The sequence below is a fragment of the Pseudonaja textilis genome, chromosome 5 (genome assembly GCF_049901715.1).
Source record: "Pseudonaja textilis isolate UNSWEBS1 chromosome 5, rPseTex1.2, whole genome shotgun sequence".
NCBI classification, from domain to species: Eukaryota; Metazoa; Chordata; class Lepidosauria; order Squamata; family Elapidae; genus Pseudonaja; species Pseudonaja textilis.
In genome coordinates, this window is record NC_141994.1 from 52,347,463 (window position 1) to 52,373,044 (window position 25,582).

Below are 25,582 nucleotides of genomic sequence, written 5' to 3' on the forward strand. Positions count from 1 at the left end.
TTCTTCTCTGCTTGTGTTTTACATTTGGAACAGATTTCAGGTGGGGAGGAGAGTAGAACTCCTTAGCATCAGAGTGAGTTAATAATAATATACCAAATACTAATGCTCTGATAGTCATTTTGAAAAGTCCTTTCTTAGTAAGCACCTAGAAGCCAAGAGGAACATACGTGCCAAATTTCAAGTTTGTAGGTTTTACGGTTTTGGAGATTTTATGATGTGTGAGTGGTATTTCGCTTTTTTATATATGGAAAAGCAAATTTCTGGCAAATTTCTGTTTGTTCTACAGTAATTGACACTGCCCAATAAATAATAAAGAGTTTCAACTTTTTAACTGAAATATAAATAAAATCTCTGGCTGGCTATTTACTTATATTCAGAGTTCATCACTTATAAGATATAAATATTAGATTGCTGACTTTTCTTTTCAGGGTAGCTATGCTGGACTTTTCCACGGTTTTGTAGTAATACATGGCATAGTATATGGAGGTTTATATTTGTATGTACATGGACACAAAACAGGAATGGCAACCTGTGGCCTGCAGTCTCAAAGCAAGCTCCAAACATCTTTCTTGCCAACCCAAAACCATTAGTAGGATTCAAAAAAATTTAATACCAGTTCTGTGGGCATGGCTTGGTAGGCTGGCAGGAGAAGGATACTGTGACATCTCCATTCCCTCCCCACTTCAGGGGAAGGATACTCCATTCCCTCCCCACTCCTGGGAGGAGGTTACTGCAAAATCCCCATTCCCTCCCCATTCCACTAACCTGCTTTCCAGGTCTGTTCTCCTGTGCAGGGCAACAAAAGAAGACCCAGCAGAGAATAGATGGGGGCAGGGCCAGTCAAAGGTTATATTTGCTGGTTCTCTGAACTACTCAAAATTTCCGCTACCGGTTCTCCAGAACTGGTCAGAACCTGCTGAATACCACCTCTGCCCCAAACACTATGGCACTGAACACTGACAAGTTATTGAGAATGTTTTCCTCCTGCTTTCAGTGGAAAATGACCATTAAATTAGTATAAATAATATTTTAAGCCAAACATGTTAAAAACAAATATAAAACAAAGCAGGATTATTCTTCAAAAGAGAAATCTACTATCGTGGCTCCGATGACAGGTGATGCCCACTTTGATGATATCACAGATTCACTCAATGTAATGCAATCCACAACCTCCTTCTCTAAGAGCAGCTCTCAACTGAAGAGTCATTTCGGTGTAATGGTTGAAGCACCAGGCTAGAAACTAGGAATCTGTAAGTTCTAGGCCTACTTTGGACACAAAGCCAGATGGATGACTTTAGGCCAGTTACTCTCTCTCAAACCTGAGGAGAAGGCAATGGCCAGCCTCTCCCAAGAAAATTGTGGGGATTAGTCCAGTCAACACTAAAGACACCAAAACAACAAGAGTTCTCAACTACTATATATCAAGATATAGTAGATTGTTCACATTGTTTCCATTGCTCTGTATTTTGTTCTCACTAGGTGACTTAGGGAACACCAAGGTTCCAGTCAAAACAATAACATACCAACACCTATAATCCAAACACCCATTTTTGGCATATATTATGTCTTATGCTTTAAAATATCATTAGAAGTATTTTCCTCCCATTGATACAAGAAATGTTGAAATCTGCTAACATATACACGGTAGACAATCCTTTGCTCATACAGCGAAGGAAGATCTTGCAACTGACTGTGAAGACAAAAATATCCATGTTTGTTTGAGGTTGAAATCACTGGTCTCCAAAAAAGACCTCTGAATTGTCATTTCTGTTTTCCTCTGAGGGTCTTCAGCACCCACATGATATTTCCTGCCTTGACAGATTCTTAATGCCAAACACCAGGTCATCTTGTGTAAGGGGGCCAGGGAGTGAAATCTCTCAAAATGCAAAATACGTCAACTTTTATGGGTTGTTTTTTTTTTAAAAAAAAAAACTTCCACATACGTGAGAACCATGGCAACAGCCTTCTTTATAAAACCCAACATATAAAATGTACAGTGGCACTATGAAATTATTAGATGCATTGCTGCCTTTTATTTATTACATTAAAAATAAGCCAAATAAATAGCAACACTGCATCTTTTCAGAAAGAGACAAATGAAAAGCAAAATCTTGTAACAGGAGCTAAGTGCAAATTGGGCCATGGCTCTAGCAAGGAAGAGGAAGAAGGCGATGTTACAGCCTTTGAAGCAGCAAGCTCCAAATTTTTGCAAACAGGCATAGCAAGATTGATCTAAATCAGATGAACACTTCAGTCTCTTGGAAGAAGAATCCCATCTGATAACAAAGGAGAAAAACAAACAAGAACTCAAAAGGAAGCGCTTAAGGCTTGATCAAGGTAAACATGCAAGCACATCAGTCTCACAGATTCAGTTGCTCTATGGAAAGAAATGCATTTGTGAAACGGCTAAAAAAATGTAAAAAGAGTCAGATCTGCATATGCAATTGACTTCTTGTCCTTGTGTTGTTACGGCACAGCAATTTCTTCATCATATAATGCCACTGCTTTGCACAGACTTACTTTAACTGCCGAGGTTCGCAGTCAACTCCTGGAAGCAACAGCCGGGCTGCTTGTCGTACATCGTCACTATCCACTGAGAAACTGCGACGGTGCCCGGCGTGAGCCAAAGCTACTCTTATCCATTCCATCAGGGGGGGCAGCACGATAAACGGCCTGCAAAACAAAACAAAGAAGCTGGTTTCCCTGAGCAAAACATAATCTGTCCATGATTCTCAGGCACTCTGAAAGCTCTTAACAATGCAGCTAAGCAAGCAGTGCAATAATAGCAATGATAATCTATTGCTACATTATAATTATTATTATGGTCAGTCGCATGGTCAGCCAGATGTTTAAACTGGATCTGGTATTTTTATCCACCTATCAAATCTTTCCCAAGGACCTGGGATCTTTTAAATTATTATTATATAGTGGACTAATACCAATAATTTATTCAACTTGTATGCCGCCCAACTCGCAATGACTGGTTATTATAAAATAATAGTATATAATTAAAATATAAAAAATATAAAAAGTATGGTTTTTCTTCTAAGGATGTTGGTTTTCTTTCTCTGTAATAACATTTCCCAAATGTTTGCACATGAATCTCTGTTTTATTTTCCAATCGATCTGTATTTCCTTTGGGATTTGCACACTTTTATTCCATATTAAGAAAAACTTAAATCCATTCACAGTCAAAACAGCTACTCATTTACTTTAAAGTCAGAGAGTAGTATTTATCAAAGCTTCTTTTTCAGATATAAACAAAGAGTCAGAGTGATAGGATAGCCCTCTCCTTCCTCTCAACCAACCTGATAGAAAGAATGGTGGAATATTAACTCTGAAAGGTGTGTAATGCTAACATACATGTTAATGTTCAGTGTCCTGAACACAACATGTCTGCCTGATATTAAAAATGCAATGATTGTATTTTTTTTCATGAATAACTGATACCATGCTTTTAAAGTTGCAATCCAGAGCAAGTACTTTGGAATAAAATAAATTTCAGAATGATAGCCACCAGTTTCCTTTGTCGGAATTCAGCAGTCTCTTCTTTTAATTCCAAAACTGCAACCTGTCCTGCCTCTGGCAGGAGGACAAGACTTGCACTCTCTCATTACAAATACAGGATTTGAGAGCAGGACAGAAAATACAAGTAAAATTCAAAAGAAAGGCTTAGGGCTTGATTTAGCTACTTAAAGGGGAGCCACATAGATATATCTTGCAGCCTCCAAAGAGGCAGCTTATTAAACTCTGCCTATTCAGCTTGTGTAAAAAAAAATCTGGTGATATGGCATGAGAGTAATATATGATACACTCTAGGGATCACAATAAATATGTGATGACAAACGATGCAAAGCAAAGCAGCTGAATAGTTATCAGCATAATCTGCAGTTAGAAATGTCCAGACTAATTATGACCTCTTATTAGCTCACTCTCTAATTAATCATGCTGAAATTTCCTGATGAAACTTAGCTACTGAAGGCAAAGGCAAAGACAGGTGTGATAAGATTCACTGGTATGAGCCGCATTGTAGGAATTAAATACTGTAGATACTACAGTATGGATTACTCAGAAAGGGTTCCCTTACCAGAAAAATCTTAGCAGCATCATAGCTTGCAAAACTCTTGGAAAATTTTGCTTTTCTGGACTTCCCCCCAAAAATGGGGGGAATGGACCAAAGGTACCAGTATTTAGACTGAATTACACAATGTTTTTCATCACTCAGAAATAATTGATAATTATTCTAATTTATTCTATTATTCTGCTTGTTTGGTTAAAAAGTGTGGAGGGAGAAAGAGAGATGTCTGTGTGTGACTCTGTGTGTGTGTTGTCTATATATGTCTGTGTTTATGTGTGCATGTCTAACTATTTTCATTTAATCTTAGTAACAGTGCATTTCTGGGACAAAGACAGGTAGTCCTCAACTGACAACTGACAACAACTGAACCCCAAATTTATGTTGTTAAGTGAGAAATTTGTTGAGTTTTGCTCCATTTTACAACTTTTCTTGTCCCATTTGTAAAGTGAATCACTGCAGTTGTTAAATTAGTTAATACAATTATTAAGTGAAGCTGATTTCCCCATTGAAGGTCGCAAAAGGGGATCACAAGAAGTTTGGACACTGCAACCGTCATAAATACATGTCAGTTGCCAAGTGTCTGAATTTTTATTATGTGACTGTGGGTTGTAAATGTGAAAAATAAAGTCACTATTTTCAGTTCCACTGTAACTTTGAGCAGTCATTAAAACATTGTTGTAGGTCGAGAACTACCAGTACTGCATATTTTATCCCTATTTTTTCCTGGTCTTGCCTAAAGCATAATTAGCAAGAGATCCCTAATTTTCTAGTCTATTTGTTCTGCACCTCTCACAGTGGCATTGCTGAGAGTTATGTCTGAGCCCTGAGCCCATTTAAAATAAATTATAGTTTAACTCAATATGTGACCCAACTACTCTCTCTTCCCCATTCAAATTCTTTTACTGTTTCCTCCCATCTTGGACATAATGGCTCACATACTGTATTACAAGATACTGTGGTTACTTTGGATTTGTTTTAGTGTGCTATGAAACATCTCTATAAATCATGGTTTGGCATGCAACCTGACAAAAATCAGTAAAGTAAGAGCTATGACTGATTGATGTGTTCTATCATGACTAACATTAGTTAATACTTTCCCACTATGGGCTCTCATATTCAACTTCCTATTGTTATTCCTGATTTTCACCAGCTCCTACAGCCTTTCAAATAGTTAGTCTACATCTAGAGCGCTGCAGATCACTTCCCATTCCAGAAGATTTCACTTCCAGAAATGGTCATTCCCAGACCATTCAGAGGTGCCTATTCAAAGAGCGGGAGGAAGGAAAGGAGGGAGGGAGGGATTCGGGCAACACCAGCAAGTGAATCAAATACCATACAATGAAGCCCAAACTTTTAGTACTTTCTTCCAAGGTTCAGAAATAAAAATGTTCTATTTGGGCAAAAACTGAATAGCAACTCAGTGTGATACACAGTGTGCATCCATTTACTATTTCCTAACATCATTAAGAGATTTGAAATCTTTATTTAAAAACATCTTCAGCTAAATAATAATTCTATAAATTTATGGGGAAGTAAAGAAAAAAGGAAGAAACATGAGAATGCTAAAAATAAAAAATGTAACTCATATGTCTAATATGTTGGAGAGTCTGATTGAACCTAGAGCTACATCTGTACATTTTTTAGCAAGCAAAAAGATTAAATCAGGTTTTTATTTTTATTTATTGTTTTAAACTGCAAGGTTCATAACATATGTGATTATCTTTCTTCAACAGTTTGGCTCATATAATCTGTAATCTATGTAATCTATTTGAAAATCTCAAACTACCTTTAAACCAGCATAAATTTTCCTCACCTTGTTCTCACCATTTGGAGATCCTAGATTAGAGCATAGAGTTAAACTTCTAGAGCAGGGGGATTAAACTGGCGGCCCATGGGCCAGATGCATCATGTGCAGACCACGCCCACCCCCAGCTCTGCAAATGGGAAAAAAGTCGTGAAATGTCACATGATGGGAACACGATGAGGCAAGTTTTATACACCTGTTCTAGAGAATATCTTCCATATATCCTTTCTCCAACTAAGAAGAATGTTTGCAAAGTATGGTGACCTCAACAATTCAAATAAAGTCCACCCATTTTTACTTGGCCATTATCTTAACTTTTGCTTTATCATATCCTTTGACTATCTCTAATTACTGAGCTTGTTCTTATGCAGCTATTCAATCAATGCTGCTGGTTGCTAAGTTGACACCCTCCCAAAATCACACTCTACAGTGCTCTGAGAACAATTGACCTTCTCCTTGTCCTTCACAAAGACAGAAGCAGTAAAGCAAAAAACAAAAACACCCACCACTTTCATTTCAAGATTTTAAAAGGTATTAGCTCAACAAACATTTCAAGGGAATAAATGTGCCTTTTTCTCTCTCTTTCAAATCAGTGTAATCATGGTGGATATTAGCTTGGTCAGGTAGGCAGTTTGTCCAATGAAAAAGCCCTCAGCCACAAGAATGGAATGACTTTGCTTTGGTCTGTCCCTAGGGAAGGATAAGCATGAGTTTCAAAGGATGATACACAGTTAGTTTGGGAGGATTTTTGAAGTTTGTGACTGCTGTAAGAACAATGAGAAACTTGTGCAGTAAAGCTCAACTATCAAATGAGATTGGCCAATTGAAAAGCTTTTAAGATTATTCATAAATACATATATTTTTATACAAAGCTGCAAAGTAATTTGCTTGTCTACTAAAGTAAAAGAAAGAAGAGAATACGTTGAAAGAGATAAAAGTAAAAATTCAACTTCTCAACTTCTTGGCAATAATACAAAAGTGGAGTGTTATTCCCTTTCTCCAGAATCCAGTTTTCTGGCCTAAAACTGTGGGATTTCCTAATAGTCTCTCTTATCCAAGAATTACCTTGCTTATGTACTTTGAGATTAAGCAAGAACATTTAAGCCCTGTCCTCTTGTTGGGTCAAAAAGACTATTGTACAAAGCAAAATAGAAGCACCCAGTGCAGAAAATTTAAATATTGAGGTTCCAATCTGCCTATTTCAGATCATAGCCAGAAGAAATGTATCTCCATTCAGTCTCCAACATCTTACGTGTATTTGAGATGGGCTTCTGTCTGACTGAGGGAGGATTTGCTTCTAGCCGATGTATACAGCACTGAATTAGATATATCAATCATGTGTCTTAGTGTAAAAGAAGGGGTGTCCAACTTCCTCTACTTTAACACTTGCAGACTTCAGCTCCCAGAATTCCCCAGACAGCATGGGTTAGGGTTTGGGTTATGGCTGACTGGGGAACTCTGGGAGTTGAACTCTACAAGTGTTAAAGTAGCCAAAGTTGGACACCCTTGATATAAAGCATTTTCTAAGTTTAAGCCATGATAGCATAGTGGTTAAAAGGCAGTATTGCAGGCTGACTTTACTCACTCCTGGGAGTTCAATCCTTACCAGCTCAAGGTTGACTCAGCCTTCCATCCTTCCAAGGTTGTTAAATGAGGACCTGATTATTGGGTGGAATATGATGACTTTGGAAACCACTTAGAAAGGGCTGTAAAGCATTACGAAGTGGTACATAAGTCTGTATGATATAGCTATTATTTTGTCAGGTTTTCATTTGCTTTCTAGGTATTTCCTTTTTTTTCTCTTCCTGTGATCCAAACTTTGTTTTAGTTTTCTTCCTGCTCTTTTTCATTATTTTTCTTTCTCCAAGAAGTTATCAGGAAATATATTATTGTGATGGTTAAGTTTGGGCATGTTTGAAGGGGACAAGAATAGTGTCTCTTCTCCCTATTGTATAGGCAGATTTGTTTGTGTTCGTTAAAATGTCCAAGGAGAAATTAGCCATCGCCAATATATTCACAGCATAAAAGTATTATATTTGTATGTGTTATGTATAGATCAGCTTTCCAACCAGGTGCCTGCAAGATGTCTTGGATTTTGGCCATGCAGCCCCAATACATCTGAAGAGAAAGCTGGCATGTATGTGGCTGTTTATCTCTCTGTGTGTTTCTCGCTGTCTTTATCTTCTGAACTCTGTCACCATGATTTGTTGATAATTAAATTTTCTCCCAACAATAATGCCCTTTAACTTATGAATTGCTCAACATCTTGTTCCCATATTTTACACTGCATATTGTACTAGAGACTAAGGAACATCAATGCAATAAATATGCTTGCAATATATGTTAAGACTTTACATGGAGTTGATCAACATTCAGCATGCTGCACACACTCCCATAAATTCCCTATACATAAACTCTTGGGCTGAACATTAAAAGTCAGGAACAAACTGAAGGGCAAGTTGATTAAGCTTGCAGAACAATAGGATTTTTTTTGCAGAAAGACTTCGGTGTTAAGTCTCTAGAGAGAAAATACTGTACGCAGCCTTGTAAAATTAACATCGATACAGGAACTACTAAAGAACTTTTTCATGGAGACATCAATAGAAAAAGAATTCTATAGAACGAATTAACAGAACAGAATAACAGAGTTGGAAGGGACCTTGGAGGTTTTCTAGTCCAACCCCATGCTCAGGTAGGAAACCCTATACCATTTCAGACAAATGCTTGTCCCATCTGTTCTTAAAAACTTCCAGTGTTAGGTGATAAAAGATTTTGTTGATAAAGTTACCTCATAAAAGATGGCTAGGGAATCTCAGAATAATAATAAAAATAAGCAAACGGATATCCACTAGGCTTCACAGCTCTGTAAGTAACCTCCATGTTCTTTTGAGGGAGCTTTGCTATATTACCATGTTAGAGTGATAACCAAAATTTGATTTTAGTCATACTGACTTACGACAAAAATAATTGATATACTATTAAAATTCTCCGGTGTGGTTATCTATTTGTAAGTAGCCACAACAATGCATCATAGGGCAACAATTTTTGAATCAAAATACCTCAAATGTGCTAATTTAAAGAATGCATACATAATCCATTACTCCCATATAATTTCAAATTTCAGGACATTCAAACCTGTTGTATTTGCAAACTTTTATCTGCTACAATGCTGCTAAAATCATCTACAATCATGCAATGGTGATTTCCAATGCTCCCTATCAGCTTCCCACAAGCAAAGTCATTGGGGAAGCCAGCAGGAAGGTTGTTTATCTCTAGGTAATTAAATATTGATAAAGGATGACTTAATGTCATAAGTTGTTTTGTTTCAGTTAAAAATGACTACAAATGGTCATAGGAAGGAATGATTACAACTGTTAATATTTGTCCTTAAAAAAAACCCTCTGTCCCCCAGAATAAATGTCATAAAATAGGTTTTCACTGAGCAGATATATTGAATTCATTTATTTTTCAAAAGAATCTATTTGCCCATTGGAAATGGTTAGACTCCTTGGCTGAAAGATTACAGTAAGATCAACTGTAATAAATGTTTAATTTTCAGGCAAAAGAATTTGAACTTTTCTATGAGGATCAGAAGTTGGAAAATGAAAATAATGAATTAACTGAACGATAAAAAATGTTTCAGACTGCATTTCTAATCATCACTGTTTTTGCTTACATATTAGGAAAAATGATTTTTTTTTAATTACATGATTTTTATCAATTTATATTTTCTCTGCTTGACTGTATTTTTTTTTTCTAGCTCTTTCCACTATTAAGTGATTGGAAAGGCTGGAAGAAAGCAAGAGATTAAATATCCTGAAACTAGTTAATCCATATAAGATAAACTGTAAATGAAATCACAGTGAACAGGAAATTTTCATACTAGCATTTTGCCGTAGCATCTTTCAAAAAGAAAAAATGTGTACCAAGCACTGATTGTTCACTAAGATTACACTGTTCTATTTCTAACTTTTCCATGGAGCCAATAATAGACTGATAACAAATTGCAGAATTACGAATAAACTTGAGGACAGCTAATTGTGGGAAAAGATCACACAAGATTCTAGACCAGGTATGTCCAACATGAAGCCCAGAGGCCAAATGTTGCCCTGGGCAGCTAGTAATGTGGCCCCACAAGATTGTAATTTTTAACACTATTACGTTATTTATATACATGTGATGACCCAGAGTGGGATACAAACATAACAAAATCCAAAATGTAAATAAATGTCCTTCAATGCCTCCAACTTGGCCCCACTGTTCAATAATACTCAGTTGGAGATAAAACATACTCAAAAATAGTCTTCAAAAGAAAGCAATACAGTCCGTACTTAATGAGCAGATAGAGATGAAATAAAAAAAAAAACTACAATGATGAAATTTCCACAATGGAGCAAGAGAAGTATTTACCAAATTCAAGGAGATAACAAGGCAGTCTGTTGGAAGGACACAAACCAAGATAACTTCAGATCAAAACAAAACACACTTTGTTTCCAGCATTTGCCAGTACGCAGGTCCAAACTCTTATTCAGTTGTCACACCTGCATCCCATGAAGAGGATCAAGGCCCTCTTCTCCTGAGGAGACCACATCTCTCTCACATGCACCCAAAGACAATTCCTATTCACTCAATGCAGCCCAAGCAATCTAAAAGGTTGGAGACCCATGTTCTAGACTCTTTTATGAGCGAATTCGGCATTAATTCTCAAGAGTTCTAATAGAAGAGGGTTGGGCTTTGGAGTGAACACAATGGAAAGCTTTAGGCATGCAAACCAAACCCAAAATTCCCTATAAGAACTCCAGGACACTCAAGCACTGGATACAGAACAGAGTGGAATACTATACAAACCAAGCAATTGCCAAGGCAAAGGGGAAACAGAATCATTAACAAATTGGAGGGAAATGTCTATGAAGATTCTCAGTCATCCAGATCATGGTTGTCCCAAAGGTGCTTTTTCAAAAGGCAACTGGATTTTGTTTTTCCTTGAAGACATTTTGCTTCTCATCCAATAAGTTTTTTCAGAGAAGCTTCTTGGATGAGAAGCGAAATGTCTTCAAGGAAAAACCAAGTCCAGTTGCCTATTGAAAAAGCACCTTTGGGATTGGAGTGAAAGGAAACATTTTACATGAACTTGTTATACCTCTCAAAGGTTATTGGCATCACCAACCAAGAGACATAGATATGCATCTTTTACATTCAATCTTCAGAACTTAAATACAGGAGTAGCTGAATATATTCCTCTCTAGGGTGAAACAGAAAAGCAATCCACATATGGAAAACAACCAGACTAGCAGCTGTATTGAACTTTGATGCTGGGGATGAGACATTGTCCTGTCTTCTTCCTCTTCCTTCCTTGCTTCTTTCCTTTCTAATATAAAATCAAGAATATGAAACTAAAAACAATTCCTTTTTGTAAACATTCCCCCCCAAAAGAAAATAGAAGAAAGAAATAAGTTGTTCAGAAAGGAAAGTGCTAGTATATGCAAGTAAATCATATGCTAAAAAGAATGATATCTCTTTGGAAAAACTAAAACACAAAAGGAACTTTTGAAAGTACTAATAGAAACCACTTTAACCAATCACATTTGTGAGGCTGCATGAGAACTGAAGCTAAAAAGGAACGCATTAAAAAGAAATCTGGGCCTCTCCAATCCTTTGCACTCCAGATTTTTGGTGCTGAAAACCAAGGCGCATCTGATTAAGTGGCAGAAAGAATCATTGCTCTTTCCAAATCAACCACAAGTTCCTGGCAACCATACAGAAAGCTTATTCTGGCTTTAACCACATTACCACAGTTCCTAAAGTGGTTTTCCAGGGAAAGGGAATTTGTCAAATAGGTTTTAAAAAGGAACAGACCTTCCTCTGGTTTTAATATAGTTCCAATGACTTCACAACTGCTAAAATTGTAATAATGTGCAGAGAAATATAACTAGATTATGAAATAAGGTCACTGTCTGTCATTATTTTAAACCTACCTGGCTAGAATTTTGGGGGGGAGGGGTAAAATTGGTGTAAAAATAGAGATGACAATTTGAAATAAAATATGTGCAAATTAAATGTTCCTACATGTCCACTCTGGACTTCTTAGACCACTCCTGTGCCCTATACATTACTTAGTATACTTTGCCATCGCTAAATATATAATAAATAGTAGCAATATATATTGAAGTTCAATATACTATATTAGTATTAACATTTCTTATCTTTAGTATTATTCTGTGATTGTTGAGATGACCATTTTGTATAAGGTGTGAAATCAATGTAACTCAGGTGTTCTCAATGCAATGTACTACTATGTACTACTACAGTATGTTTATTGAGGTCTAACTACTACCTTCTGTTTTGGGAGTAGCAGGAGGCAGCAAAGAAGAAGAGGAAGTAATTTAATTTCTGGAGGGCAACTATATATCAATGAAAAGAAGAAACAGAAACAATGTCTGGTGTCGTGGATTCACAAAAGTGCAAGGGTGAGCAAGGAACCAATTCTAGCTGGTTTAAATTTACTAAGCAGAAGCAAGCAAGTAAGTGGGAATCCACCAATTTGATGGTCCCATGTACAACCCAGGATGAACTTACATCCAGGCATTATAGAGAACTTCAAGAAGGTGGCAATCATGTTGAGATTCCCACATGTTAAAATAGAAAAAAAAACCAATTACTAAGAAAAATATACTAAGAAATAACAAGGAAAGAGGCAAAACCACTAAGTAATTATGAAAGTTTCACTCGGTGGTTTTCAATAGATCCTTTAAAGTCACAATAATATTCTTTTAAGTGAAAAAAAAAAAAGAAATCCCTGCAGAAAACATATATCTGAAAACAGTTTTGCTGAATGAACAAATTTGGCTATAGGCATCATAGATTTGGATCTTGAGATATAATCAGACAAAAAAATGAATGGAGACCTTGTTCAATGTCACTTCTGGGTCTCAACAGGCTTTATTAGCTATCTGCTGCTCTCTGACACTTATTCTTTTGATGTTGGTTCTTATTCAGGTGCTATTCCCAAATTACAGTTGCAGAAGTCTATTAAATTTGTAAAAAAATACAATGATACATTTAAGACCAAACCTGTTAAACTGTTAAACTACAAACAGAACCAGTAAGTTTCCTTTCCAATTCAGAGATTCAGCCAAACAAACAAATAGAAAGAGAGAAGAATACTCCAAAAGAGACATCTGGAACCAATTTGCAGCCTGTGGCCACTTGGTGTCATTTTTGATATATTCTGTATCAGCCACAGAGGGCTTTATGGCAAACAAAAACATATTCCAGCAAGAAGAAGCAACTCCAACCAAAATAGATGGAGTCAAGAAACCTACAGTACTTAGCCAGCATTTGGTAACTATTATATTTACTTAAAAAACTAGATTTTCTTTCTAAATGATGTACCCCTAAAATTAAAGGATTATCCTGGACTTACTAAGAGTATATTTATTTAATTAATCTTTTTTTAAAAAAAAAAATAGACAAGTGTCTTTGAGTAAATACAGTCATTAAGAAATTGTGGGTCCATTCAACAGAAATAGTACCTTTCTGTCTGTAGTGTGACTTTGGAAGGCTCCACATTGGGGTTCTCCCATTCCATTTGTGGGCAGTGCATAAAATAACACAGGGTATACAAGGCCTCCGGTTCCCAATAAAGCGACCCCTGCCGATGATGCAAAGGTGTGGTGTTGCCATGTTGCTTTGCACTGAACGGCTGCAGGTGGTGCATTGCCCGAGACACTAGGTCACCTGAAAAGGAAAAAACAAGTCACTAAGTGGCTTTTCTTATTCTATTTCAAGTATAGCCTTCCCTCTTGATAACTACTGGCCATGATGTATAGAAGCAGAGAGTGCATGAACTGCATGAAAGTTACAGCGTGATATTTATTAAGAAGCAGATAGAATGGAACGGAATGGAAGGGAATGGAAGGGAAGGGAAGGGAAGGGAGGAGGGGAGGGGAGAGGAGAGGAGAGGAGAGGAGAGGAGAGGAGAAGAGAAGAGAAGAGAAGAGAAGAGAAGAGAAGAGAAGAGAAGAGAAGAGAAGAGAAGAGAAGAGAAGAGAAGAGAAGAGAAGAGAAGAGAAGAGACCTTGGAGGTCTTCTAGTCCAACCCCCTGCTTAGGCAGGAAACCCTATACCATTTAAGACAAATGGTTATCCAATCTCTTCTTAAAAACTTCCAGTGTTGGAGAATTTACAACTTCTAGAGACAAGTTGCCCCACTGATTAATTGTTCTGTCAGGAAATTTCTCCTTAGTTCTAAGTTGCTTTTCTCTTTGATTAGTTTCCACCCATTGCTTCTTATCCTGTTCTCAGATGTTTTGGAGAATAGTTTGACTCCTTCTTCTTTGTGGCAGTCCCTGAGATATTGGAAGACTGCTATCATGTCCCCCCAGTCCTTCTTTACATCAAACTAGACATACCCAGTTCCTGCAACCGTTCTTCATTTTTGTTGCTCCTCTCTGCACTCTTTCTAGCATCTCCACAACTTTTTTATATCCACAACCAAAACTGGATGCAGAATAGAATGGAATGGAATAGAAGAACGGAATGGAATGGAATGGAATGGAATGGAAAGGAATGGAGTAGAGTAGAGTAGGATAGGATAGGATAGGATAGGATAGGATAGGATAGGATAGGATAGGATAGGATAGGATAGGATAGGATAGGATAGGATAGGATTCTTTATTGGCCAAGTGTGACTGGACACACAAGGAATTTGTCTTGGTGCAAATGCTCTCAGTATACGTAAAAGAAAAGATACGTTCATCAAGAGTCAAGAATCATAAGGTACAAGACTTAATGATAGTCATAGGGTACAATAAGCAATCAAATCATATTAGGAAACAGTCAATATAAATCATAAGGATACAAGCAACAAAGTTACAGTCATACAGTCACAAGTGGGAGGGGACGGGTGGTAAGGAGTGATTAATATTAAGATTAGTAGTAATAGTGCAGACTTTGTAATAGTTGAACAGTGTTGAGGGAATTATTAGCAGAGTGATGGCTTTTGGGGAAAACCTGTTCTTGTGTCTTGTTCTGGTGTGCAGTGCTCTATAGCATCATTTTGAGGGAAGGAGTTGAAACAGTTTATGTCCAGGATGTGAGGAGTCTGTAAATATTTTCACAGCCCTCTTTTTGACTCATGCAGTATACAGCTCCTTGATTGAAAGCAGGTTGGTAGTAATTGTTTTTGTGCAGTATTCCAAGTGTGGCCTTACCAAGACATTATAAAGTGGTATTAACACTTCACATGATCTTGATTCTATCCCTCTATTTATGGTTGGTTGCATAGTCAACCAGATGTTTAGATTGGATTTAGTATTATTGTCCAGGTGTTGAGTCCTTCCCAAGGACATAAGACAAGCAATTGCTGTTTGCGGTATTAAAGGTATTGTGGCAGTATGTAACTGTTCCAGGTAAACTTGTCTTATGCAATTGACTGATAAAGATTTTGTCTATGCCAACGGCATTCAAGTGGTGCTTCAGATTATTATTTAAATTTCTATGCCACCCAATTTCCAACAACTCTGGGTGGTTCAAAAGTAAAAAACAACATTAAATAAGAAAATAAAATGCTAAGAGACAAAAATAGGAAAATAAGATAGAGCAAAGGTGACAAGACTTGGATAGAAACAATAAAGAAACACCCACAATGCAAGAGGGCATCAACCTTGCCAAAGTTCTGGGCAAAGAGCCAAGTTTTCAAGCTCTTTCAAAACAACAGCAGGATATCCCTCACCCCACCACAAATATAAAAGAAGACATTTGTTGTTCTTTCCTAGTCCTCAGTGCACCATTCAGAACATGCAAAGGTACTCCAGAAGCATCTCAGCAGCTAACAGGATTGGTTGAATTTATTTGAACTTACAAACAAATCTTGTATCTCCCAGAGATGAGACATATATGGTGGCCAGTCTCCCTGGGTTCTGGAAATCCCTTAAGACTCGATTCTGTACCCAGGCAATGTCAAATCTTAAGAGAGGTTGCGGTTAGAATGTCAGTGGACATCCTGTTGTGTATTTTCAATGTTTTCTTGTTCAGATTGTTATATTTTGCTGTTATTTTTTAATTCATTAATTGTACATTCAAATATGTTGTAAATTACCCAGTGTCTTTTGGAGTGGTGGCTATAATAAACCTAAATAACAACAATACTTTGATAGAAGAAAGCAATGGCAATGGCAAAGAACCTCTGCACTGTTGCTGGAAAAACCTGTACAATTGTGTTGGGATAGTCACTAAACCAACTCAAAAGAAGACTTTACCTTTTGCCTTTATTTTGTTTTCCACTTAGGAAACAATTCTTTTCTCTACAATGGGTTGACCCAAACCAGGGCATTCTGGGACACGTGGAATGGACTCTATCTAGATAACATATCATTTATTGCTGCAGAATTATGCTATTGCTGCCCTCCTAAATTAGGGGTCCTAGAAAATAGAGGATTTTAATTCCTAGTATTCTCTAGCTTGCATTGAAAGGTGAGAAATTGCTTTAATACACATTGATAGTAATTATGATTTGATTCTTTATCTATGATGCTAAATATAATTGAATGTTATTTTTAAAATGGAGACATAGTTATCCCTAAATAGAACTTCTGTTGGTTCTAAATGCCATCAGTTATCTATTGCCAAGAACTGGTTAAAATATCATATTATTCTGTGATTAATTAAATGGCATTAGTCTTAATTGATCTGTGATCATTTAGTTTCTGGATTCAACTGAAAATGTTGCTTTGCCATGAAATCTTAATCTCCTCAGATCTAGGTAGATAGCTATTTCAGGTTAACCTGTGTGTCATCTCCTCTGCGTTATAAATATCTCACAGCCTTGATCTCTGTTCCACTCCAGCGTGAAGTAAAAGAAATGAGATATTTTCAGTTGTGATCAATACCACGGACAATGCCTTCAACAAATAACCATGCCTAGTCATTGCTAATGTTGTTTTCCGCTCCTGGCCAAGTCACTGTTATTTTTGAGAGGCCTTTGAGGCAGAAAAGCGTTATGCTGCTGTTTATTGCGTTATGCATTATTGGGGGTCTTAAAGTTGATCAAATTTGTTATTTATTGCCAACTGGGTCTTTTTTTTTCTGCTATGCTCACAATCCTCGATCATTTTCTTACCTCTTGTGTTAGATGATTATCTTGGAGGATTGGTTTTTTTTTAAGAGAAAGAACGGGATAAAATAGCAAATAAAATATAGAATGAGACACAGTATATGATATTAAGCAAACATGCTGTCAAATCTATCAAGTCAATATACTCCCCTACAAAATATGTTCTAAATCAGGGATGAGGAATGATGGTCCCTTTACAACCTGTAGACTTGGTTGGCTCAGGAATTCTGGGAGTTGATGTCCACAGGTTGAAAAGGAACCACCGTTCCCCACTCCTGTTCTAAATAGTATTGCCAACTGGAAAATAAAACTCCACAGTTTTCTTGGATTGTGTCAAAGAGGTATACAATTTCCCTAATTTTGGTTGTAATAACAATTGTTCATGTTGCTTTTTAATATGAACTTCTTGTAAACAAATTATGTCGAACCTTAATTTCATTAATTTATGGAAAATCTTCCTTCTCTTAGCAGCTAAGTTCAGTCCATTTATATTCATTGTAATCAATTTTTTTTCTTCCATAATTATGTTTTATATTTAGATTTAACCACTCTCGTGGGTCTTGCCTCACGTTGATCTTTAATATCAACTTGTCCACCTACTGCACCTTCTTCTTTTCCAACCTCCATTTGTTCCTCTTGAGATTCAATTGATGGGACCTCCTTTCCTGCTCCTCCTTCTCTGCCTCCAAAACCTCTGCGCAAAACAGTTCTGCTTTCTCAATTGAATCAATTCTATGTCTCTGTTCCTGCCACGTAAACATCAATCCTTCTGGAATCAACCACCTGTAAGACACCTCTTTTTCCAATAACCTTTTAGTCAGGAATCGGTATTCTCTTCTCATCTCTCTCACTCTTCTAGGTATTTGTTTTAAAACCAAAATTTCTTTACTTTTGTATTTCAGTGGCTTCTCTCTTGCTACTTGCAATATTTGTGTCTTCAAAGATTTTTTAATAAATCTAATATGAACTTCTCTGGGTAGGTTATTTCTCATCGTGGTTTTATATATTAAAGAGGCCATTCCAGCAAAAATGATTTATACAGATGATGATGGGAGAATATTAATGGTAGAAATAATGGACAATAATAGAAAGATACTTTTGATTGCAATTTATGCACCGAATGATAAACAGGAGGAATTCTATAGAAAATTACATACTAAGACTGCCGAACTTGACTATGCTAATGTAATTATGATGGGAGACTTTAATGGAATTGTGGATAATAGACTTGACTATATTGCAACAACAGTAAAGCATAACAGGAAAACTCTTCCTAAATCCTTTTTTAAAATGATAGATGAATTAACTTTAAAAGACATATGGAGAGAAAGAAATGATAAATCTAAGCAATTTACGTTCTATTCAAATAGGCATTTATCATGGTCCAGACTGGATATGATTTGGATCTCAACAGATTTAATGTCTAGTATTCAAGAAGTAAATATTGAAACAAGTACTTGGGCTGACCATAACCCATTGACAATTGAATGGAAGGGACAAAGGAAAAGATCGAGATGGACATTAAATAATTCTATTTTAAAGGATAAGGAATTTATACAATGGATGGAGAAAGAATTGGCCTTCTTCTTTAAAGAGAACAGAAAAGAAGACACCTCAATACAGAATGTTTGGGACACAATGAAGGCCTATGTTAGAGGCTTGATAATAGACTATACAAGAAAAAAAGAACAACAGGAAAAGGCGAACTCTTAAAGCCTTGGATGATGAATATAAGGGACTTGAAAAGAATTACAGAAAATGCCACACAGAAAAGATGTTAAAATGAAACTGGATATAACTAAACATAAAATGGATTTAATAGAGAAAGAAGAACTGGCACAGAAAATTAGGAATGCTAAACAGAATTATTTTGAGGATGCAAATAAGCCAGGTAGATGGCTAGCATACAAATTGAGAAAGGAGAAAGAGTCGAGGAAAATACACGCAGTTAATAGGCGACCAAGGTAAAATTTGTTATGGCAGCAAAGAAAAAAAAAGAGATTATTTATGATTTTTATAAGCATTTGTATAAGAAAGAAGACATTGACGAGGAGAAAGTTAAACAATACCTACAGAATGCAAATCTACCTAAGATACCCAAAGAGATTGAAGAAATGCTAGAAAGTAATATAACAATGATGGAGTTAAGTCAAGCACTTAAGAAACAAAATAATGGAAAGGCACCAGGTCCAGACGGGTTTCCTGTAGAATTTTATAAAATCTTTCAAGAATCACTGTGTATTCCACTGTTAGAAGTTATGAATGAAGTTATGTTAAAAAGATGATACCTAAAACATGGTCAGAGGCTTACATTACACTTATTCCAAAAAGAGGAGGCGGACCTACTGCAAATCAAGAATTATAGACCGATTTCTTTACTAAATGCAGATTATAAAATTTTTGCTTCAATATTAGCAGAAAGACTTAAAAAGTACTTGAATAACTTTATCCACTCAGACCAAAATGGGTTTTTGCCAAAGCGACAAATCAGAGACAATATGAGAGTAATTCTGGACACCCTGGAATACTATGAGGCACATCCTGAAAAGCAAATGGCCTTGATATTTTTAGATGCTCAAAAGGCATTTGATAACGTGAATTGGAGATTTATGTTACTTTTAATGGAACAGATGGGCTTTGCTAGAAGATTTATTCAGGCAATAGAAGCAATTTATAATGAACAAACAGCTAAGGTAATGATGGAGGAGAACTTACAGATCCTATTAATATAAGAAAAGGCACAAGACAAGGTTGTCCTCTTTCTCCCTTGATATTTGTATTGACTTTGGAAGTGTTGAATAGAAATATCAGAGAAGATAAAACTATAAAAGGAATGAAAATTAAAAAGGAAGAATTTAAACTACAAGCCTTTGCAGATGACCTAGTCTTTATCTTGGAAGACCCTATAGAAACAGCCTTGAAACTGTTGGAAAAGATAGAGGTCTATGGGGAGGTGGCTGGTTTGAAAATAAATAGAGATAAAACAAAGATTTTGTCAAAGAATATGTTGCTGAAACAAAGGGAAGAGTTGTCAGAACTGTTAAAAATTCAAGTTACAAACAAGGTTAAGTATCTGGGGATATATTTGACATCAAGATGTAGTACATTGAAGGAGAATAATTATATTAAACTTAAACAACAGATAGCTCAAGACTTGAAAAAATGGGAGAACTTACAATTGTCATTAATAGGAAGGATTTCAACAATTAAGATGAACATTTTACCCAGAGTCTTATTTTTGTTTCAAACAATACCAATTAGGCTTGGAAAAGAATATTTTGAGGATTTAAATAAAATTGTTTTGAAGTATATATGGCAAGGTAAGAAAGCAAGAATAAAGTTAAAGCTTTTACAGGATGCTAGATTTAGAGGAGGGTTTGGACTGCCTAATTGGGAGTTGTACTACCAAGCTGCAAACTTGACGTGGGTTAAAGAATGGATAACATTAAGGAAAACCAGATTGTTGACATTAGAAGGTCATGATTTGTTGTTGGGCTGGCATGCTTTTTTATGGTACAAGGGAACTAAAACACAGGGGTATTTTAGAAGGCATTATATACGGGAGTCTCTGTGGTTGAATTGGGAAAGATAAAAAACAGTGTTATTTGAAAATTCCAGTTTGGTTATCGACGATAGAAGCGTTTTCTTATCCTATAATCTATAAAAAGGAACAAACAGTTAACTATGGGGAATTATTAGATGAAAAGGGTGAACTTAAATCGATGCAAAAATTGGAAGAACAAGGTATACTGGATGAATTGGTTTTCATATTTGCAAATATATTCAAAGTACCATGAGGATTCCAAAGCAGAGGGATTTTATGATAAGCAAACTGACTTGGATAAGATTTTGATGGGTACTGATGAAAAGGTGATTAAAAAATTGTATGGTTATTTATTGCAAATTAAGCTTGAGGAAGAACAAGTTAAAGAAACTATGATTGCGTGGGGGAGGAATTTTGGATATGGGATTGATTTAGAGAAATGGCAGAAATTATGGTCGCAAAATTATAAAATGACAATGTCTACAGCCTATAAAGAAAACTTGTATAAGATGTTTTACAGGTGGCATTTTCCCCGACAAGGATAGCAAGAATGTTTAAGAACAAATCCGAAAAATGCTGGAAATGTCATCAGAAACCTGGTTCATACTATCACATGTGGTGGACTTGTGAGGATGCTAGAAAATATTGGACTAAAATCCACATGTGGCTGGAAAAAATGACAAAGAAGCATATAGACTTGAAACCGGAGTTTTTTCTATTGGGAATACTACCAGATACTTATAGTAAAGAGTTGAAATATTTGATTGTAAATGTATTGACTGCTGCTAGGATTGTATTTGCAAAAAAATTGGAAAAATGAGAAAATTCCATTGCAAGAAGAAGTTGTAAAGAAAATTTTGGAATGTGCTGAGATGAGTAGATTGACTTTTGAAATTAGAGAGCAAGAAGATAAACAATTTTATTTAGTTTGGGATCTTTTCTATCAATGGTTGAATGATGAAATATTAAAATATAAAGTTAGATAATAAGGAATAATAATGACTTTATTTTCCCTTTCCTTTTATTGGTTTTTGATACTATATTTATATAATAGCTTTCTTTGTTTCTTTCTTTTTCATATTTGGGATAGAATTGGTATGATTATAAGATTTGTTTTAGAATAAAATATTTAAAATATAGTTATCTCATAAAGGCATGACCGAATAAAAGTTTAGTCAAATTTTTCTTTTTTTTCTTTAATAGAGATACTAGGATTTATAAATTTGTATTGATAAGTATTATATAAAGTAACTGTAATTGTGACTATGAGGTGAATGCACAAAACCGATGGACCAACCGACTTACGGTGTGTACAAAAATATGGGGGAGCTGATACTTTTATGCTTTGTTGTCGTGTTTTTTATGTTAAAAAAATAATAAAAATTTATATATAAAAATAAAAAAAAAAAAAAACTCCACAGTTTTCTTAATAGAAAATAATGGTATTATTCTTAAAACACATTTTCAGAGGCAGATGATTTTCTTTAGCAAAAGGAGCCAGACACATTCCAACATGCTGTGCCTGGCAAGAAATTCATTGCAGCTCATAATATTTGCTTTGCTTGTGACAGAAAGCATGTGGCCAAGTTCTTCCCTTTATTTTAAGAGTGTTTCTCCTCTTTCTCTCTGTGTCTGCTAACTGTCGAAAATTTGGATTGCATAACTAAGATTTTTGGAGATTCCTGAAATGTTTACCAGGCACTCTGTTCCATGCAACGTGGCATGGGCTTTCGAATAATAGCAATGCTAATACAAATAACTGCAAGTGAAAAGAGTTGTGAGGGACAACAATTTAAGCACTAGTGGCTATCGTACAATGTCAGGGATTTGATTCTCAATCCTATGTTGGGTTTGAATTTCAGACCTGTATCTTCTAATGAGTCAATCTTTTTTCTTTTCCTTTCTTTCTGTGTATCATAGCATACAGTACTTCAGAACAAACATGGACACTCATCTATTTTATTTTTTGAATATCTCTGGGATTTTTTAATGCAGATCAACAGAAATCTTTCTATCGTTATGCCCTCTGAATTGGTTGGTACTGCAGCTCACAGAAATTTGAGCAAGAATGTCAAATTCTTCCTTGAGCCTGGTAGCTGCCAGAATAGGGAAGGTGAGTCTAATGAACAATAGTCTACATCTAGCTATAGAACAGCTTAATAATGTATAGACAGATTGCTACCGCTAGCTTTTTGTGAAATATGCAGCAAGGATATGAAAAGGGAGGGAACACTGGAGGGGAAAAGCCAACAGAGGCTGTGATTCCAGTGTACTGAAATTTCTGCTTGCTCCATAATATCTTATGACTCAAACCTTTCATTTTAAAGAATTCCTTTTCTTTTCCTACTGGTAGGAAATTACTATGCTTGGAATGAATCCTATATTTCTTAGAAGTCTGTAATTCTCAATGGGTTGTTGAGCACAAAGTCGATCCTGTATGCAGCCAACCTGCAAAATTAACTCCAAATGGATGTGTTTCTCACTGCCTAACAATTCTCTGAAAGTCAATAGCATTTTAGCAAACTTATATAAAACTTTCAGAAAAACATAGGGCAACCTAGAACTAATGGTTCTTCCACCAAGACTTAGGCCCAGGTGATTAAATTCTCAGGTACCTTGGTTTCTTGCTGCTGGTAATCAACAGGTCTGTGCAAGATAGGCTTACATCTATATATGATATGGTGACAGGCAAATGTGCAGATCTGGCATGTGTTACTGAGAGAAGGATGTTGTCCTACTGGAAACATGCCCAATTATATTTCAGGTCCTAAAGTGCAGCAGTCACCTAGTCAAGGACAAGTAAGAGAGTTTTGTGAGACCTTGTAACGATGAGGAGCTCTGCACCAGACATGAATGGATGCTGGCCATGGAATTGAGCTGCACTGACAAGCAAGAGTGATATATCAACTATTTGCCTGCCCAGCAGTTGCTTTTCTTGAGCCTTTGGAACTCAACTCTGAGTTAGTGGTGAAGTTCACAAGTTTTCATTTCTTCATCCTCCATACTGTGGAGAACTAAATTAGTGCTGTTCATGGATTCCACAATGATCTTGGGCTTACTACAAATGCAACCACAACTTATATTGGAAGGTACCCACTGAACCTACTCTTTACTCTATTCCAGTGAAATCGTGATCTGAAAAGTAAGGATATCAACAACTGTTCTTTTCATGATGAGGTGCTTTCATTACCCCTTCCTCATCAAATTGCACATCACAGAGGCTCCAAAACTCCACAGGGTGAACCAATGAAAATTATCCATCCCAGCATCAAATGAGTAAGGAGACTTTCCAGAGGGCGCTTCTAAGACCTCCTCCATACATTTGGTGGACAGTTCCATCCCGTGCCTGGTTAATGGAATATGGGGAAAGACAGAACAGAGGATGTAATGGGACAGAAATTCTATTGGTCAGCTAATGGATAATCTTCTAACTAGGAAATGATCCCTCTCAGTCCAATTAAACCTTTCAGCAATGTTCAGTACCATTGATTATGGAATCATTATGGACCATCTGTAAAGGTTGGGAGTTAGAAAGTCTGCTGTAGTAGTTTCACTCCTACCTGATTGAGTGGTTCCAGTTAGAGGTCATGGAAGAAAAAACAGATGTCAATAAGTCAACAGTTTGTGCATTTTGCTAACGAACAAATTAGTATTGTTTCAGCCCTAAGTAACTAGGGGTGCCATACCACCAGCATTTTGTTTTTGTCATTGTTTACAGTCTATATTGTTTCTTACAGTTTTAATTTGTTTTGCATTTGCTTCTATACAATCATAAATAAATAAATGCTTCAGGATCATTGAATAAGAGTTAATTATTCTTCAAAACCCTCTTACCAATCTGCTATATTCATAATGTGATATTGTGTGTGTGTGTATGTGTGTGTGTGTTTAAGAGCAAAGTCTAGATCAAATATTCATTTAGTACTTATGGAAACTTAGATTTGGGAGGGTATGGGATGAAGGTGTGCTGCTAATGAACTAACCCAATTAATTAATTGAATTAACAAATTAACTGATTTAGATAAGCCAATGATTTTCTACATGTTTTGAGAAAGAATTGAGAAAAAGAATTGACATGATAAACCTTGTTTAAAATTATGCACAGTATCTAGAACACTGAAAGAGATAATATTTTCTCTCCCTTTGAATCATTCTAGAACTTGGTTCATTTCTACATACAATTTCTAATTAACCTGACAGATTTGGTTTTGTACATAATGCTAAACCATAATGTATTGTGGTTTCATATGCTTATAAACACAATCATTATCATTCATTAAACATGTTTATCAGTTGTGGGATTCAATTTTTTTTACTACCAGTTCTGTGGGCGTGACTTGGTGGGCTTCGCAGGGGAAGGATACTGCAAAATCCCCATTCCCTCCCCACCCCACTAACCTGCTTTCCAGCTCCATTCTCCTGTGCAGGGCAACAAAAGAAGACCCAGCTGATCAGCTGGGACTCAGGAGGCAGAGAATAGATGGGGGCAGGGCCAGTCAGAGGTGGTGTTTGCTGGTTCTCTGAACTACTCAAAATTTCCACTACCAGTTCTCCAGAACTGGTCAGAACCTGCTGAATACCACCTCTGATGTTTATGGTTTAACACATTGAATGAATTTAGTAAATTCACTTAGTTAGCATTTTTATCTAAACTGTCTGAACTTTAGATAAACATACAGCTATACTGAAAATAGAGCTGTGCCCAATTTTGAGCTTCATAACTGAGTTAATTTTTAACTTTTTCTTATGTTGAAATCCAACAGTAGGTACATTTCATAAAATCATCCAGATGTTGTGCAAATTGCTGACATACTGAAAACAATTAACTTGTAAACTTCCTTGTGTTTTTTCCATATAGATTTAGCAAGGATTGATGCTCAATTGTTTCCTGTGCCAGATAAATGCAATTCTAATTCCTTTTTTCTCAGAATTCAAACAAACACCAATTTTGAAAACAGACATTAAAAGAAGCTGATGCAAATCAGTATCATTACCGTTTTAGCTGTTACGTTTCCTTTTTTTAATCTTTGTAATATTAGGCTC

At 36.1% G+C, this 25,582-nt stretch overlaps 1 protein-coding gene across 2 annotated transcripts in view; it reads right to left on the reverse strand.

Moving 5' to 3' along the window:
* Positions 1 to 25,582, reverse strand: part of ABTB3 (ankyrin repeat and BTB domain containing 3) — a 231,597-nt gene that overhangs the window by 47,303 nt on the left and 158,712 nt on the right. For both annotated transcript variants that reach the window (XM_026695343.2, XM_026695352.2), the window contains exons 3-4: positions 13,415 to 13,619; positions 2,521 to 2,673 (exon numbers count right to left, since the gene is read on the reverse strand). In XM_026695343.2, the coding sequence (XP_026551128.2) occupies positions 2,521 to 2,673; positions 13,415 to 13,619 (358 nt within the window). The remainder of the gene's footprint in view (positions 1 to 2,520; positions 2,674 to 13,414; positions 13,620 to 25,582) is intronic.